Below are 19,795 nucleotides of genomic sequence, written 5' to 3'. Positions count from 1 at the left end.
CCTAATTCGGGCTCCATAATCAGTTGTTTAAGAAGTAGGCCTATTCAGATTATAATAGATCAAATAGAAATACCAAAATGTAAATAAAAATACTCCTTTGAGCAAAGTTCAATGTTTAATATAAGTAAAAGTGCAGATGTATTATTTAATCAGCAAAGGGTAGCCTGATTAAAGTCTCAAACGTAATTTAATTTATACTTTTTATTGATTCCCAGTGGGGAAAGTACTACAATGTTTTCACTCTGTTGTTAGAACACACTACACACATGCACAAATGAGACATGTCAGAGTAGGGCTGCGACTACAGGACATGCGCCCGGTTGGGGGGTTCGGTGTCTTGCTCAGGAGGTGAACTGGCACATTTCCAGCTACCAGTCCACACTCCGTAGTTCAGGGACTTGAACCAGCGACCCTCCGGTTCCCAACCCAACTCCCAAAGGACTGCGCTACTGAGCTACTGCTACCCCAAAAATTGAGGAGCATCTCGCTGCAGTCTGCGGGAAGCGGGGCTTGACATCAAGCCCCGCCCACATCCAAGTCAGTCATTTTTTTTTTACCTACGTCGTCTCCCCATACGCTCGAACCATACAGTCTATGGCTCGAACGGACCAAGACGGTAGCAAACCTCATATCCTCTTGTTTCACATTAGATGACAGAAACTGATGTAAGCTAAACACAAACGACATTTCATGCAACAACAGTGAACTGTAATTGGGTCCGTGTACTTTTTCGTTCATTTGATTTCCGACTTTGAAACGAAAAGAGTGGTTCGGAAATAACGTAAGACTGCTCCGGTGAAAGCCTTGTTTTCATGAGCTTCTGGGGCTAGCTGCTAGCTAGCTCGGAAGCTACATCTGATGGAAGGCAGGTTGCTAATTAGCCAATGCTAAAAAGTATGGAAGTATCCTACTAGTTTCCCCTGCTTTCTATCAATATTCCTCAGTATTTGTCTTTTGGTGTAGTTTGCTAACATGCTCGTAGACATGTAAATGAACTGTTTGCGTGCTAGTTAAGTCAACGGTCAACACCTTTTATATTGTAACGTGAAAGCTCAGGCTGCGTTAGCTTCAGCTAAACCACAGCAGCAACTTGCACTGCCCCGTTAAAATGCAAATCGGATATAACGGTAATCACGTAGCGATTTTACTGTATCTAGACATCTGTATGTGTGTTCGACCTTTTGAAATACTTAGATTAGGTGTGTTACTGTGCAGGTAATATCCGAGGAGCGTCTTGCATGATTGTGAGTTCTCCTGAACCAGACTGAGAGACCATTTAAAGACTCAGGAACCCTTTGCAGGTGTTTTGGATTAATTAGCTGATTAGAGTGGGACACTTTGAGCCTAAAATATTGAACCTTTTCACAATATTCAAATTTTCTGAGGGTTTTCATAAACTGTAAGCCATAGTCATCAAAATGATAACAAATACAGGCTTGAAATATCTCGCTTTGCATGTAATAAGTCTATATAATTAGTTTTACCTTTTAAGTTGAATTACTGAAATAAATGAACTTTTGCACAATTTTCTAATTTTTCGAGTTTCACCTGTATGCTTCTGGTTCACCTGTTAATTGTTAAAGCAAAATCGCCCCTTTGTACATTTGGTTGTGACTGAATTCTTGCTGTTAATATGAAAGTCCATAACGAAACAACACACCATTCTACTTTTGAGGGCTAAATTAATGAAATATGGCTCCATTTCCGTTTGACCACATTGTCATCAATATTAACAAGGTTTAAAATGACCCATTTTTCAAATTTGGATATCATTTCAAAATCAGAAATCAGTAGTAACTACATGAAAACTTCACTGTTGCATGAAATATCGTTTGTTTAGCCTAAATCATCAGTTTCTATCTAATGTGAATCAAGAGGCTATATCAGCTTCGCTACCAGGCTGTCTTTTTTTTTTTTTTTTTGTCTTCAAAAAACTTTATTATTCAAGTACAGATCCATAAACACATTGAAAACATTAAATGCATACATACATACACGAAAAAGGGGCGCATTAAATTTACATTAAAGAGGTTGTAAGGCATTGTAAATGTTCAGAGTCCGGATGGCTTTCTTATTTGTCAGTCCTTTTTTAAGGTTTTAAAATATAATTTCATGTCATTTTTAAATTGGTGACTAGCCTATTCGGTTTTCTTTCAGATCATTTACATTTATAGATATAAAATTTTCAAATAAAATTAAAAGATTCAAAATAAAAAACATGTCATTTATCCAAATAATTTTCTTCATAGTAAAAAAATTCTACCAGGCTGTCTTGGTCATGGATGTATTAAGAGAACGGTCTTGGTCCGTTAAAGCGTATGGGGAATGACGTAAGCAAAAAAATAAAATAAAAAATGACTGACTTGGATGTGGGCGGGGCTTGATGTCAAGCCCCGCCTTCCCGCAGACTGCAGCGAGATGTGCTTGCAAAAATTAGCCAGCTACTCATAATTCACAATGCCCCTTTCAGAGTGTTATTTCATGAGGCTAATATAATTGTTAATATAATATTACTGATGCAGTGTTTGGAGTGATGTGTTAATGCTGTAACTGTATCTCATTTAAACTACTTTAGTAGCCTACAATATATTTTAAGAACTGATCTCAAAATGTGATATGCAAAATCTTAATCTGCAAAGTAACAAATAGCAGCTGTCAGATAAATGTAGTGGGGTAAACAATACAGACCTATTTCCTCTTGAAATGTAGTAAGTAGGCTAGGAATGACTTGCTTTTTTATTTAATTTAGTTTAGCCTACCATAAATCACGTTATAGACAGAATCTTGTGATTATCTGTACATACAGAACAATGTATAGGCTACATTGAGACGCACATTGTGTTATATTTCCACTAGGTGGAGTGCTTGCCTCTTCTTTTGTTGTGACTATAGCCTACATCAATACAAATATAAAATAGGCCTAAATAACAGCGGCACTCCGGCACATAACAACAGTATCAGCCCCTCGCATTGTTTACCATGTGTTTTATGTGTATTAAGTGTGTTTGCCAAATTATCACAGACAACAAACAAGAGTATGTGAGGGTCAGTGGCAGTGCGCCTCCTACCTGAAGCTCCGCTCCTTTGGACCAAACTTTCCCATGTGATTCACCGAGTCTCAACTGTTCACAGACTTGTCATTCAGTTCGGCAGGCTGCCTGACCTGCAGCCTCCTCAAACATGAGTCCATCAGACCCAAAGGTTTTAACTAGTCGAGCTACTTCCTCTTTCGGATTGGACTGTTTTTTGTTACAGGAGTGAAGTATTGGGAAGTAATGGAATTAAACTCTATCCGGAGTCGCTCTTTGAGGAAAGGCTGATCAACTTTTCATGCGTGAACCAAAGCGGGACGCCTTCAGACACCGCAGCTGATCATGATGGTGGGTATGGAGAGCGGATAAACCTTATACATTTGAATGATATTTTATAAATATCAAATAAATATAACATGGGAGGAATTTTTAAAGTCGAATGACACCCTAATAAAAACAAAAAAACAAGCATAAAGTAGCCTACAATAAAATCACCATAAAACAGTTGTGGATCTCTAACATAAAAGTTGAAGCAAAGTGGCTTTTTCTTTTTAAAGAGTTTTCTTATTAAGAAAGCATGACTTCAGTTTGGCCGGTTTGTCCTTTTGACCTTTGAATGCAGCGCATGCTCCCCAGAGACCCACTGTTGCAGTACGACTTCCCAAATTTATGTTTCTATTCATTATTCTGTTTATAAATGTCTGGATGTAGGCTTTAGTAAATCATTCATGCATACTTTTTTGACTTGTGCTGCATGACCACTACATCTACTAGGCTATATGCAAAATCACCACGTTATCCCAAACATATTCCATCAACAAGCATTAATCTCGCCTACACTCAGACTTAATTAAGCATGCATGCATGCCATACTCCAGTGTCCTTTTAAAGATGTTTAGACACGATTCTTTTTGTAGGCCTACTAGTATTTATGATCATCTCAAAGACCTTGTCAAAACCTCTTTTGATGTTACCAGATAGCCTAATAACTCTTACAGAAACGGACATATATCAGTTAGTCGGACCAAGAACAAACTTTTCTACAATCTACTCATGATTGTAAAATGTACATATTCTGGAAAATAAATTAAGAAACATGTTTATAGATAAAATAACCAGATGGGGATGTCTATGTTTGGCTAATTAAATACCTGAATGCATCCCATTTTTAAAAGACTGATGATGTGTTTTACAGTAAATGTAAAATCTTAATTTACAAAGTCATAACTAAAGCTATGAAATAAATTACTAAAAATTACTTCAAAATAAAAAATAAATATTTTATATATCACGGTAAAACCAGTACAGAAAAAATGATGGTTTACAAATTTCTAACATCTCATGTTGTATATAATGGTATAATGCCCAATCTTACACTGCCATTATTTTTCAAAAGTATTGTATTCTGTTATTTTTGTGTATTGAGACACGCATCCTGTAATTATCATGCCTACATACTGTATTTTAGAAAGGATTTTAAAAAAAAATTCCCTTTATCTGTTGGCCACAAATAAAAACTATTTTGTGCATATAGTGCTCACTTGCAATATCACAGGCAAAGTGGGTTTGGCTGGGTGGTGTTCATTTTGTCTTCACATAAGATTTACATTAAATAAGAGGCAGCTATTAAAAGCATTTGTAGCAAGATGATAAATGGTGCAGTGGTGGTTTTGTTATGAGTAGATGATCAAAAGTGTCATATGCCTCAGTGGTTTGTGAATATTCAACAATGTCAGCTCATGTGTGTTTTCTTTTTTTTACTTTACACAGCAGATGCAGTAAGCTGAGATAATTGGTGTACATCCAATTTACCATATAAATGACAAAACCTCAGGCCACTTATTTTCTTGATGAATTGTTGATGTGGCTTACTTTGGTTAATTTTAAACCATATATGGAGATAACTAAAACTGCTAAATTTATATGTAACTTTTCCAGACTAAAATGTATAAAAAGGACTAGACCTATGTTATATATTTTGATGAATTGTGTACTTACATTATCCTGAATGTTTCCAACAATGTTCAAACCCAGAGAAATAAGTAATTTTAATCAAGGTAACAGCCCATACAATTAGTCGCCTGTTAGTAGGGTCATATCCTCTTTGCGCATTTGTCAGCATTGTGGTGTCTTCTAGAAGCTGTCATGAATGGACTTTTTATCCAGTTTGAAGCCACATTTTTACATTACACTTTTTAGATTGTTTTCAACCATATATTTCCGCTGCGACTCGCAGCCCCTCCAGGACGTCCTGTATCCGCCGAACAGCTTCAGAGAAACAGATTTTTAATGCAAAACCGCTTTATTCATTGTTTTTACCGGTTTTAATCACCAGTTTGGTTTATTTTGCAAAGGAGGAGATGATTTGACTCCCGGTGAAAACCTCCTGAATGATCAACTGAACACTATGTACATGTATTTAAACACGCATACTGTATTGTGCGTTTAATTATATAGTCTAGTACTCTAAATTGATTTCAAATGAACTTTTTCACTGAAAGAACAGTCACTCGTGTCTTATTCATTAGGCCAAATCATTTTTTTCATTTGCAGACCAAATATGCTGTTCTAAAATGGTAGATTTACTAAGATCTTCTGGTGGTTTACTTACACAAACTGTGACTGTATTTGTACAATGTTAAATGACCACTGACGACTAAAGGGCAGAGTAATTTCCTTTGGTGCAGCTGACTATCTGACATGTTCAACATGACTTGTTGACCTGATATCAGGGGGTTAGTCACTGACCCTGTGACGTGGGAGTGACCTGGGAGTTTATGTTCTGCGATCTCAGCCCAAAGGAGGTTTAGAGTTACTCCTGTGTAAAGAGACCTTTGTGGTTGTGGCAGGGTGGTGCAAGACAGAGCTGATTTTTCCTCCCCATGAAAACGTGTCTCAGTAGACAAGCTGTTCACCATTTCATTACACGCCGTTCCACGTCAACCGTGCTCTATTGGAACTGTAAACTTCCCATTCCCCCTCAGAGAATTTCGCAGGAAGGGTCCAACCATTTCCCTGTGTTTAGACTGCAGTCATTTGAACTGGCTTCTGTGCTTCAAAACTGGCCCGGGACAAAGGTTGCAACAGAATGTGAGAACTGGACCACTAGACGTGTTACACAGAAACTTAAAAAGGCTCATCAGAATTTAGAAAATGATGCTCATGTAATAGGCTTCCAACACCATGCTGCTTGTTTCATGTCAAAAACACGACTACCTTGCTGAAGTTAGAGAAATGTTGGCCTGTTGGCTTGTGGCTCTGCTGATTAATAGAAGCAGTTTCACTAATGTTTCGGCCCCGAGGCTAGACCTGCAACCGGTTAAAAGTGATCTATAAGAAATCACAGACATACTCAGGAGTCTGTGCGTAGCACCTGATGGATCCAATAAACAAATGTTTTCACAAACCCAGACGTCTGATTCAGGATTTAAAAAGACTGACTGTACACATTTAATGTTTCTAAATGTCTAACTTAGGCATTTTTGTGGGCACACATCAAACTGACATATTACCAATTTCCTCAGGGTGGAGACTGTCTCATTTACTCTTGCCATGTTATTGACCCTTTCACAGGCAGACGAGGTAAGGCAGGCTTATGCTAAAATCTGAAAATTAGTCAGGGATCTGAGCCAAGCTGCCATTATCTTAAAATATCAATCTTTCAGGAATGTACAAGACATTCCCAAATACACATAGGCATAATTAAATCCGCTCTTATCTTCATTTGACTACCCAATGCCTGCCCTCCACAGAGTATACACAAGTACTGAACAGCCTGCAGGCTCAGAGCACTACAATTTATGGCTCCACGACATGCAGACTTTCCCCTTCAATTTCAGTACTATGCAGTTATACATCTCAGCGTTGGGACATGTGTCCCCCTTAGTGTCAGTCAGTGTTTTAGAAGTACAAAGGCATATTATGGGGAAGCAGCAAGCCATTAGCCCGCCACCAGATAGTCTACTGTACCATTAGCCCATGTCACTGTGGGCCTCTGTTGAAAAGGTCTCCTCCCAGTGTTGACATGGAGGAGCAGCTGGCAGTTTGGACCACACTGCTCTGCTTCCATATAAGTGGGAGGTAGGATTATCACTCTAACTCAGACAACTGAGTTTTTAAGAAAGCAGCTTTGCACTTGTTTTATTACAGTTTAATTACAGAATTGTGCCTGGTTGGAGTCTCTCACTCATATTTCACTTGTGCTCTCACAATTGTTTTTTACAAAGACTGACTCATAAATACAGCTTTTCTATGTGCACCAGCCTTCAGTCTTGCAGTGTGGGTGGGCATGTTCCTAAAATGCACTGGTGCACCTAAAGATAACACGGACTTCCTTGTGGGAAGAACTGGCTTAGATTCCAGTCTAGCACACTCAGCTATTTTCTATTCTTACCTTCTCAAGATATGATATTTTTGTCTCTAGGTAAATGCCTCCATAGTTGGTTTTGCAGAACACAGTACAGTGATGATGTGCTTGAATAAAAAATAGAAAAAGAAAAGAGGCATGGGAAAGATGAAGCACTCTGTATAACCACAACTCTGACTCGGCATCACAGTGCAGTTTTACATACGCAACAATCGACTGTCAACTTCCCCATTTCCATGAGTGGTTAAAACAAATACTTTGATGTGTTTCGACAGAAAGAATTGAGACCAAAGTACTTACTCAACGCCGTGCTCAAATGTGCAAAATGTGTAACTGACAGGTTGATGTTCATTTCATTTATAGGATGAAACATCGCCTACAACGGGGAATACAAATAACTGGAAGGCTCTTTAAGAAGGCGACTGGAGACTTGCAAGATTGGCAGAACCCATTAAGAAGCAGTCTGTAAAAGCATATCCAGGCACAGCTACATCCAAGAATGAGGATCAAATACACAATACCCATCGTCTTTATTGTGGCACTTGTTATCATTGAGAAGGAAAACAACATTATCTCAAGGTAAGTCCATTTCAGTGATCAATGGAGTGCTTTAATAATTCCCAGCAGGTTTGTGTGTTTAAGCTTTTAACAAATATTTAACAAAAACCCCTTAAGCAACACAAAATTGCTGCAAATGTTGAGTTAAATAACACAGCTAAGACTTCTTTATGTTAACTTTGAAAGATAATAAAACTCTGTGACTCCTCTTGCACTTTTAGGGTGTCAGATAAGCTCACCTTAAAGCAGACCCCCCAGACCCCTCTACAGCCCAGTGGTTTCTCCCACATACTGCTGAAGCACAATGGTTCCTTTACCTCACTCAGCAAGATGGACTCTGCCTTCACGCTGATGAAGCGGCGCCTGGAGAACTACAGCCAGCACCAGGAGGTGGTGACAAGGGGCAGGAAACACATCCTCCTGTTAGCTACCACCCGGACGGGCTCCTCGTTTGTGGGCGAGTTTTTCAACCAGCAGGGCGACAACATGTTTTACCTGTTTGAGCCGTTGTGGCATGTGGAGAAGATGTTGACGCTGGAGACCGGTGGCACCAACGCCACAGCAGCAGCCAAGGCGTACCGCGAGGTGCTTCAGCAGCTCTTGCTGTGTGACTTCACCCTGCTGGAAAGCTTCATCGACCCCGTCCCTGTGGACCACATCACCACTGCCCTCTTCCGCAGGGAGTCCAGCAGCTCTCTGTGTGAGGAGTCGGTCTGCAGCCCCGTCGTCAAAGGGGTCTTTGAGCGTTATCGCTGCAAGACCAGACGCTGTGGGCCCCTGAACCTGACCATGGCGTCTGAGTCCTGCCTCCAAAAGGAGCACAGAGCCATCAAGTCAGTGAGGGTGCGGCAGCTGGAGAACCTTCGTCCTCTGACTGAGGACCCACGCCTTGATGTGAAATTCATTCAGCTTGTTCGGGATCCTCGAGCTGTACTGGCCTCACGCATGGTGGCCTTTGCAGCCAAATACAAGAACTGGAAGCAGTGGGCTATGGATGGGGATGTGCCCATTGATGATGATGAGGTGAGAAAGCTGAAAGGGAACTGTGACAACATCAGGATGTCAGCGGAGATCGGCCTCAGACAGCCACCTTGGCTGCGCAGGCGTTACATGCTGGTGCGGTACGAGGACATTGCTCGGTTCCCCATGACGAAGGCAACAGAGATGTACAGGTTTACTGGAATCCCATTCACTCCACAAGTGAAATCCTGGATTCTGAAGAACACCCAGGCCTCCAAGGAGACCAGCGGTGTTTACTCGACACAGAAAAACTCCTCCGAACAAGTAGAGAAATGGAGGTTCAGTTTACCATTTAAAATAGCCCAGGTTGTACAAAAGGTTTGTGGACCAACACTGAAGCTTTTTGGATATAAATTTGTAAGCAGTGAGGAAATGCTAACAGATAAGTCTATTAGTTTGATTGAGGACAAAGTGTTCAACTTTTTGTAGACGTTGACGGACATGAACTCTGAACCCTGATGCCGGAAAAAAACAACCTTCCAGAAAACTCTGGAATGACTGATATTTATTAGGGTATTTTATCCTGATACAGAGAGCTATATATTTTCTGATAGTGTGCTATTTAAAGTTTTTTACTATTTAAAATAGTTTAATGAAGAAAATGTATTGTTGAGCGGAAAATTCCTATTAAGCTTTCAACTATTGAAGCAAGGATGTATATTGAGACTTTACATATGGGTATAGCATAGTGAAAATAGGAAGCTATCTTTTGTTTTTGCACTCTGGACTATTTTCTCTGTCCAAACTGTATTGTTTGCTTGTCTTGCAAGCCTGTCCAAATTTAACTCCTTAGCAAATATAGGAAAGTCCTAAGGGAGATAGCTGTGGGTTTGTGAACACGTCTGAGTTAGCGTAGGCCGCTTTTACACCAAAGAAACTTGAAACGAAATGTTTATGCAGAGCCAAAATAATTAATAGCTTTGCATAGCAATGCTCATGGCAGGAAGAGGAAATACCAATGTTTTGCCAGGTCATTTCTACACATTTAGAAGTAATGTCCCATGATAATTTATTTATTTTTTCTTTGCTAAAAGTCATAATGACCCCAGTTTTGAATGTGCTCCACAGGTTCTCTTCCCCTCTGCAGGGGTACTTTTCTTGCACACGTATACTGTAGTTTGCTGTACATGCATGTTTGTAATTGGCCAAAAGTTGTTTGAAGTTGTCCTCGGTATTGTAAGGACCCATTCTGTAAAAACAGATGTTTACACTGCCACTGTATTCAAACATTCCAACTGCAGCTGGTTTGCAGGATTGTTCGAGGTTTGTCGGCAGGTCTGTCTGTTGACACAAGTCTCTTGGCTGGTGATAAAAAGAGGCCCTGATATTCTGGCCTGCTAGACTGTTTTCTAATGTTCCAGTCTGTTTCTTTGGCATTTTGTTTCTTACAATAAAGCTTCTTTAACAATTTCCGGAAAACATCTCAATTTTGGCATGAAAATACTGCATCCATAACTGTGGCGAAACTGTTATTTTAGTAAACTTGTCTGAGTTTCACATTCAACTGACGTGAGCACAACTTCCCCATTTCATCATCTTTGTCAGTTATCTTTTTTAAATGATCAAAGGACAGCATGCAAGATGCAGATGTGGCCGATCAATGCAAAAAATAACCTTGTGGTGTAAAATAAAAGGAACACCTGTCAATACAGTACACAGTGAAAAGTTAATCTGCAATAAATACTAACTGTGTAAAGGTTGCAATGGAGTATCCCACTCCTATCGTTGTTAGTGGGGGTCTGCTTGTAACTACAGCCTGTCTTTGCCAATGTAGGCTATTTATACCAAACGCAGGAACACTACATTAGCGAAGAGGAACAGTGGGCACAAGTAAACTCACCAACACTGAGAGACCCTTCACAGATTATTTGCCTAACAACACTACAAACTCAGGCCTCATAAAGACCACAGTTGAATCAACACTTCCTGACACAGTCTCAAACAAGTCTACAGCCATGCTAGCTGCTCTATAAGGCTGTACTAGGTACAGTGGTGCTTTGATCTAAATGCTAACGTCAGAATGCTAACATACCCACAATGACAATGCCAATATGCTGATGTTTAATAGCGGGTATAATGTTTAAAATGTTCACCATGGTTATTTTGTCATAAATAAAGTATTGGACTATTTGAAATTTTGACCTGATGTTGGCACCAGATCAAAAGTTATAATTCATTCTGAGAGGGACATGAATGTGTGTACCACATTTCATGGTAATTAATTTCAATAGTTGTCATTTTCACACAGACATTTCACTCAAAAACAACAAATGGCAACTACATGCGTGACTAGATGAAAAGTCTGGGGCTCACCAAAGTCAGCATGATTCATCCTTTGGAAATCATGAATTCCTGCACCAAACTTTATAGTAATCCACAGTTGTTGAGACATTACTAAAAAACAAAAATATCAACCTCATGGTGGCGCTAAAGGAAAATGCAGGGTATCACCAAAGAAAGTAGGATTCATCCTTGCGGGAACATGAATATACAGTATGTACCCTCTCCCACCAAATCCAATGTTGGAAAGGTGTAAGGGGATTGGGTTTCCGGAACTATTCCACCATCAGACAACCACTTGTGATAGAGTATACTGGCACATTACACTCTTCCTGTTAACTGGTCCAATACCAGTAAAACTTCTCACGGCTCATGACATTTATTTGTATGCGTATATGAGTTTGTTGAGCCGTTTTGTGCTTTGTGGGAAAAAAAGAAATCTATAAAAGAAACATTCACCGTTCATTTCATGGAGTCTTAGTTGTGAAACACAACCACTCACTGATTTCCAAGCCTCCTTACTTTCTGTTTGAGTGCATGGTTAATTGAAGTCTCTGGCTTTTGTTTTGGTTCTCTAAACTAAATGTTTAAGCTTTCTGCACACTGACAAGCTTCACTCAAAGGAGGCAAGAAAGAAGGATACTGTGGAGGCAGCTGCCTTGACTTCCAGTGTGTTTACCACTGTGGGCCAGGCTATTTAAGTCTCCAAACCTAGTAATTACCAACTTTACATATAATGTGGTCCAAGTCATTTTCGTCCACCTGACCCCACCCGCTTACAGAAATGCAGGGAGGCAGTCGTTTCTACAATCTTTCTGCCTCAGTCATTCTCTTTTACACAAAAAAGTGACTTTTTTAGTTTAAATATGTATTAATTCACTCATCTGAGCTCTCATACATTGCCAAGCAAAGCCACATCAGAGCACTTAGTGAGAAGTACATTCACTCATAGCAACCGATCATTATCTGGTTAGTTCGGGCTGGTTGTTCTATTTTAATTAGAAGTGTTCCCAGGTCTGTAGCTTCTAAAGAGTGTAAACCTAATAAGAAGAGGTTGAGCATCCATAAAGTCTTATATTGGAGTGGCTTTATGTGGGATATGTAGAGGGTGGAGTAACTGGATGGTTGGAGCAAATATAGAATAACCACTTTCCACTGAGTTAAAGCATTCTCAGCCCCCCACCCCTCCCCCCCCCCCCCACCCCCATAGTAAAATGAGGGCATTTAGGTAACCCCACCCTCCTGCTGTTATATGGTGCCCTGCCACATCAACCATGAGGGGTTTGAAATATGCAAAACAGCCTGAGCAGAGGATCTAAATTATACCTTGCTGTAAGATCTGTGATAAACAGACAGATATTGAGTTAATTCAGACGTGTCTCAGAGCTACACATAAAAGTCGTGCTGTTGCAGGCGATAATGATGGTTGAAGCAGAGACATAAATCTAAATACGCAGTAAATTATCTCACAATGAGGAATGCAATTCATACAATTCAGGTTGTTGCATGTGATAATGATTGACTGTGCCAGGAGTTGGCACAGAATTTCAATGCACAGAACTCACTGCATACAACTAATGATCGACGAGGAGACAAATTAAGCAGTTTTCATCAGTCATTTAAAAACTGGTGTATTGGATATGTCAGTAACATTGAGTTTTCTCTCATCTTTGACCATTTCCCAACTATACATAAAATCCATATGTGCAGTTTTTCAGTGCATCAGCAGAAGTTGCATAAAGCTCTGTGGCAAACTTTGCATAGGAAGCACTTCTTGTCCACTTCTGTTTTAAATAAATTGCCGGCAATACAACCCGTTTTTTGCAAATGTCAACTGTCTTGTTGTTATTAAAGCCAGACATTTTTCTAATTTTGAGTTTAAACAGGAAATGGTAACCTGGGGATTTATGAGTGCTGTTATATGTTGTTTCTTCACATACAACCCATAGACAGACATCAAAGATCTGATGTGGTTTGGTTTTCCCGCCACAGCTGTACTGATGTGTTTACCGTCAACATACTGTACTTTAAAAAAAAAGCAGTGTAAAAATGAGTATGAACACCAGTTTTTCTCATACACAATGACAGCACAAACTTATCAGTGATGTGCCAAAACCTTATGTGCATACATCCCCCCCATCTTTTTATCCTTATCTATGTGTCCATTCATCTTTCAGGGGGAAGACAAAGGCTGTTTCATCGTGCTGTGTCAACAATTTTGAAATCACAATTTGGCAACTCGCTGAAGATATTAATGCAATCATTTCATAACTCACTGAGCCATGAGTAACATATTTTTTTCATAATTGTGACATGACACATAACCTACTATAGTGTGGCTGACCGTGCCAAAAAAGGCTTTTGACAAAATGGAAATGGATGCCCATTTTCTCTGCATTTAGATTTAGCAAGACTTGTAAAAAATGCCCTCGAGATGTGGTCAGAGGCTCAAGCTGTCTGACCATTACAGCCACTAAAATGTATAAAGACACAAAATAACAATAATTGTGATGACTGTGTTAGCTTAAAAAATGTAGAAACCAATTTTCATCCTTACAATAAAGTCTAGTCGTTTTCTGTGAAGTGCCAAAAACAATTCTACTTAAGAATAATGTCTCTTAAGGCAGTGACACACCAACCCGATAATTGGCCATCAGACAGTCTGGCGAGGTCAGTGACTCGAGTCTGTTCAGTTCCGTGCCATCGTCCGTCTGAGGAGCTGTTGGCCTTCATTTTAGCCGACCTGACATGTTACATCGGAGGGCGGGCAGTTGGACTCCATGACCAATCTGATTGGTGGAGTGCTAACCCGGAAATGACGAGCGGGACGAGCGTGACTAAGCCTCTCAAAATCTGACGAAAATCTTTTAAACTGACCTTTGCCGATCTGAAATGAAGAAAGATTCAGCAACTGCATGACCTATTTCTCGCTTAAAATGTTTTCAGAAACACGTTTCGGTGAACTATCTTCGTAAAATATGAGATCGTATTCTGAACGAGCCACCATTATGCCCCGTTGAAAAATCTGAGAGCAGCCAGACCCATGTGACACGTTCGTCCAATCAGCTGCCGGTTTTCATTTTTTGGGCGACAATACAGATTAGCGCCGCCTGCTGTTAAGGAGACATATTACACACTCAAGTCGGCGTCGCTTCGGTGTGTTCTGAGGCACTTTTTGGACCTCGGGGAGCTGACTGCCTTTTCTGCCAATGGTTGGCTGTTGGGTTAGTGTGTCAGGGGCTTTATAAAGATACAAGTGTAAAGTAATTTTGCGTTTATGTTTCGACAACATTGTATTTTAATTGTGTTGATGCTATAGAGTTGAATCACCTCGTCCCTAGAAAAGTCCTTAGAGTACTATAGGGCTTGGGGCATGTGATAAACACCAGGGATTTCCACCCAAATACAGTGTAATCTTTCACTTCCCTACTTGGTTTTCTCTTGGTTTGCATTTGTTGTCACTGGAACACCCTTTATCATTTTGATTATGAGCTCAGTGTTTATGTACAGTACTGCCAACCCCTCTACCCAGCCCAACAACAAAACATAAAACATTACTCCCACTCTAAATTTAGATATCTATTCTAGTTTGAAATAACATGGACATTTCATGGTTTTATCTAGCATGAAATTTTGTTGCAGTCAGCCCCCAGCAGTACAAACAATGGCTTTGTGGGTGAGGGGAGAGTTTAAGTAAATACTTGGGGTAAGGTCAGCAGGTGATGCAAAGAAAACAAGATGATAAAGTGCTGCTCCGATTCGCAGTCATTCCCATATTTACTTTACGTTTCTTTTTCTCAACAAGGAAATTTATTGTGCACATACCTGTGTTTCAAACAAAGACTGACATTCCTTCCTGAGACAATTCAAAGCCACCAAATGTATTCCTAAAGCTTTTCTTTAGGCCTTAGAAAAGCTGACCTGAACATCATGCCTGTTAGACAACAAGAGTGTGTAGGGACATTTACATTACAGCATGCTGTCTGTACAAAACACTGACAAACAACTGTTGACAACCAGAATTAAAAAAGAAAAACAAGTATTGTATTTTTGCATCCTTCAAACTTTGCTTAAATATCACTTTTACATTCAAAACAGCATAATTTCTTAAATGTCTGTGTTGTGTGTTAACTAAAGTACTGCATAAAGCTCAAATAAAAATAGGCGTACTGTAGGTTTCTCAAGTTCAAGATGTGCTACCATTTGCATTTTGAATTAAGGTTTGTGAAAGAGCTGTTTCCTCAGCCAGTTCTGGTGGGCATAACACAAGGCTTCAGTCTTTCCTCACATCAATACCTCCTTTTGTATCAGGACCAAGCCAGAGCGAAGAGGTCTTTAAAAAAATTTGAACTACTGAATGGGTCGCTCCATTTGTCCCACTCTGCTGGCTTTGCTCCAAATACAGAGTAAGTGCCTTTCTAGTGCCACTATTAGTCACAATAAAACAGACATTACAGTTTAGGGCTAAAAAGAAGCAGAAGGAGCAAGGGTGGCTAATGGGCAACATTAAGCATCAATAGAGAACGTCTTCATTTCCCATAAGATGTGATGCTGATGCATTTACCAATTATAGATTAATCTCCAGCCTCAACAGTGTAATGACAGGCCTTTTCCTTTTTGACGCAACATATGCCATGTGAAGACCAACCATGTGATGCTGCTGCATGGTCACCACAAATGAAAGATGTTTGTAGAGCAGACCAGCATGACCACCGGAAGCAGACAGCGAGTATCCATTTTTACATGTAGGAAACGATGGTGGAGAAACTGAACCGCAGACGTTCTAAAATTTAAATTGTGGGCTTTCATTCCCACCTTTCTGCTCACTTTCAAGTGAAAGTTTCTTCTTAAAGTAGAAGCTAGACAAACAAAGAATCATTTGTGTCTCTCAAAGCGCATCATGCACCACTAACCGAGGGACGGAGGCAGTTTATTTTGAGTATAAATTCAACAATAATTACAGACTGTGGTACCCTGTTGTGGGATTAAGAATTTGGAGTTGTCATAGCAAACATTAAATAGATGTTTTTATATTTATTATACTGTGATAATTTTTATATGAGTCAGTGACAAAAATAGAGCTATGGCCTGGATCAATGATATTTTTATGTCCACATTTCAACACAAACCCTAAAATAACCGAACGCACCCCTGTCCAGTGTGCTACGCCATAGCAGGCCAGGATGCAACTCCTAAAAGAACCAAATGAGGATTATATGGTATTTTGTCAAGTTTAATGTTAACTAAATGCTATTTAAATAATTGTGAATGAAGTGGTGATGACAATAAATCAAACCACCTAACGCTACAGTCTGGGCAGGTATTTCCAGGACATCCTATCAAATTAAATCCTTACAATGGATCTATAAATAGCGATATACAACAGACAAACAATGAAACTCTTTATGGTTTTCTTCTCCTTTTGTCTTTTGTCCTATTCTATCTCTGCCTCCTCTAAACATACACTGTGTAAAACTGTGAGAGGAGTCAACATGGCAGAAAGCAAGTCAGCCGTTTCCACAGTGGCCACTCACTCTCTCTTTGACTGGAGCAGCAGGAAGGGAACATTTTCATACCTTTGCCCCGGCCATTTCTCGTATACAAAGCTGCTCTATTTCAAGTGCACAAGGCTGTGGTCTTCTGTAGTTGGCGGGTGCAGATAAAGTACTGGTAAAATTCCCCTTGGAGAAAAACACGTTATATAAAGAGGCCAATGCGTCTAACAAGCTAACATATTATCGTCTCTTATTGCAAGATACTTATCGAAAAACAAGGTTCACTCCCAAAGTGGCACCTACAATGCTGTATGTACCCACATTATGCCATCCGATCGTTCAAGCTAGTTCAACAGTCACAATATTTACAGAATGTCTTATAGAATGTGTTCCATACAAAACAAAAATATTAAATAATAAGAGACAAAGAATGCATCAAGATAATTCCTTTGGAGGAACCATGATTGCCATGCTATATATTTCTAGTACCATACCACTCCACAAAGGCAAAGTAAAAAGCGTTTTTTAGATGCCGTGCACCTGCGTGTCTGTTGAGGACAGATTCAGGTGTGCATACCTTTTAACAAAAAACAGAGAATACTTATATTATTAGTATTACAGAGGCAGGGAAAACTGGACGGGTGCTGCACATACCACAGAGGACAACAACCGCTGGCCTCAGAGTGACGTCCCCTGCAGCTACAAAAAACATCTGCGTGGAACTAGAATATGCAGAACAGGTGGTGAGGCCAAGACCCTTCATTAATACCTGGTGACAGATGAGCACCAGTTGATTGGACTGAAAGCACTTTTCTTCTTATGGCTCACAATGAATGCGTTTTTTTTGTAGAAGTATAAAAAAAGGTAAGGAAATATAAACTCTGGATTCAAGAGCTGCCAGTTTATTGGTACATTTCACAGCCTGACCGAAGCATTCTAAATTTTACATAACATTTGTTTGGCTTTTATCTTAAGCGACTTACATCACACTCCCCCATACACACTCATCTGGTGCAATTTGTGGAACAGTTTCTTGCTCAAGGACACTTCAACATGCGGACAAAAGTAGCAAGGGATCAAAGCACCAACCCGATAAATGGCTCACTCACTCTACCACCTGAGCTACAGCTGCATCTCCGCCCCTTTCCCCCTTTTCAACCACCTTGGTACTTTGTTAGTTTGTGCAGGAAGGGAGCCCCTCTGAGGGGGGAGGCACACCTCTCTTTACTTTTCCAAGGGCAGGAGTTGAACTTTGAAGATGATGGAACACCTAGTTGCTTGTATTTAGCATTTGAGAATTCGGTAGAGTTGACCTGTGGTAAAAACACACTGACTTAGAGACATCTTTATCTGGGTTTTACATAACCAGGATTAGTTTGAAATGCACTGTACAGAGTAGGATCACAGCATGTCAGATTTGTCAAATAATAATCTTATTCCTTCTAATCTTTATTCTTATTTCTTTACAATTGTAATACAATTTGCTTAGACAATAATAGGTGTAATTCATACTATAGTAATACATTTGGAAATGTGTGGTTATTTGGCATAATCCAAAATCAAAATAAAGTGCCAGTCAGTACCCACAGGCGACATGGGCCTCTCACATGCCTCATAAAGGACCAGTTGCTCACACAAGCAGATAAGTCAGTTCCCATGCTCGCCCATGACTTTTCTCTTTCACAGATGTTGCTAATCAAATCTCTGGCCGACTGACGTGTAACCCAGCGGCTGATAATCCGATGGCAGCAGCTTGCAGCGGGAGCAGCAACTGTGGCTCCGGGGGCCCTCCAGCTGGGTCACAATGCTGATGTTTGGCTAAAGGACAGATAACATAACATGTGATTGTAGTGATTGAAGCGATGTTTCATTTCCATGCAAACATATGTCAATTATTTACTGACCTGAAAGCTTTAGAGAACAGATCACAAACGGTCTACGCTATCTAATTAACAGGGGAGTTACGTGATAGATATATAAGCTAATAAGGCAGTTACTCTCTTGAATTAATTGCACACGTTGGATTTATTTTGTATAATTTCCTGATCATTTTCAATCATCGATTGAACATTCGATCAAGTTAACTATGGTCTTTCATAGTTTTCCTTTTAACTGTTAGGTAACTTTACCTGTCATATATTTAATCTGCTGAAATATCTCTAATTAATATATAAATAAAATGCTTGTATAAATAGTAAATGTAGTATGTAATTAACAATTAACATTCCTTATCCCGTTTGTTTTCTGAAGTGTTGTCTTGGCTACATCTCTTTCTGAGTTACTTTATTAGCGTTAAGTTTTAGGGAAGCACTTTTAGCGAAGCACACAGCTGAGAAACCACCAGAAAATAAAAAGACTGATGATAGAAATGATTGTTTTACAGTTGATTTGACATAATCTCAACATTTTTAAAATGGCATTATCAAAACAAAGACAAACATACAGAAGATGGGCCGAGTGACTGCCTTTACAGACTCCTCACTGGGAGAAACCAAAGCTGTAAAGGCAGAATTGCACCTTATAAAAAAGATAATTCATATGTTTGTGTTTTGACGTCAAACTAACAGAGTAAACACCCACTGTGAGTCCGACAGCACAACTGCAGCCTTTAAAACTGCCTCAAAACTCTCAGTTTACGTGCAAACTTTAAATACAAGTGATATATCCAACCTTCAATTTTAGCTTTGCAAGTAAAACAAGTGGCCTCTGGTTTTTACAAAGTCAGTGATTTAAAATACAGAAACAGCTCTGAAAGAGTGAACAAACCCCCAGTGCTATATACAACACTGTACAGTTGGCTTGGACGACATGCTAACAATTTACTAGAGAGACCACCGGAGGAAACCAAAGAGAAATCTGTGTAAAACCTGCTGCTGTACAGTACGCACAAAACCCCTTTTAAAAAGGGTTCCAACTTGGGAATCACTGTGAGGTATTTTGTATAATTTAAATATGATACACGGAAGACTTTCCTCTGTTTGAAAAGGTAATGTCAGCAGAGTCCCAGAATCCTAATGGAGATATTTGTCTAGTAACCTTTTGTC

General features: G+C 39.7%; 1 protein-coding gene across 1 annotated transcript; it reads left to right on the top strand.

Annotated features, from left to right (window-relative positions):
• Positions 1 to 3,046: 3,046 nt before the first annotated feature.
• On the top strand, positions 3,047 to 10,386 carry chst3b (carbohydrate (chondroitin 6) sulfotransferase 3b). The gene is made up of 3 exons (XM_031315633.2): positions 3,047 to 3,380; positions 7,762 to 7,977; positions 8,178 to 10,386. The coding sequence occupies exons 2-3, from the start codon at positions 7,898 to 7,900 to the stop codon at positions 9,403 to 9,405; spliced, it is 1,308 nt and encodes a 435-aa protein (XP_031171493.1). The 5' UTR covers positions 3,047 to 3,380; positions 7,762 to 7,897; the 3' UTR covers positions 9,406 to 10,386.
• Positions 10,387 to 19,795: the final 9,409 nt, after the last annotated feature.

The sequence above is a fragment of the Sander lucioperca genome, chromosome 22 (assembly GCF_008315115.2).
Source record: "Sander lucioperca isolate FBNREF2018 chromosome 22, SLUC_FBN_1.2, whole genome shotgun sequence".
NCBI lineage: Eukaryota > Metazoa > Chordata > Actinopteri > Perciformes > Percidae > Sander > Sander lucioperca.
This window is presented reverse-complemented; position numbering and strand designations above follow the sequence as displayed.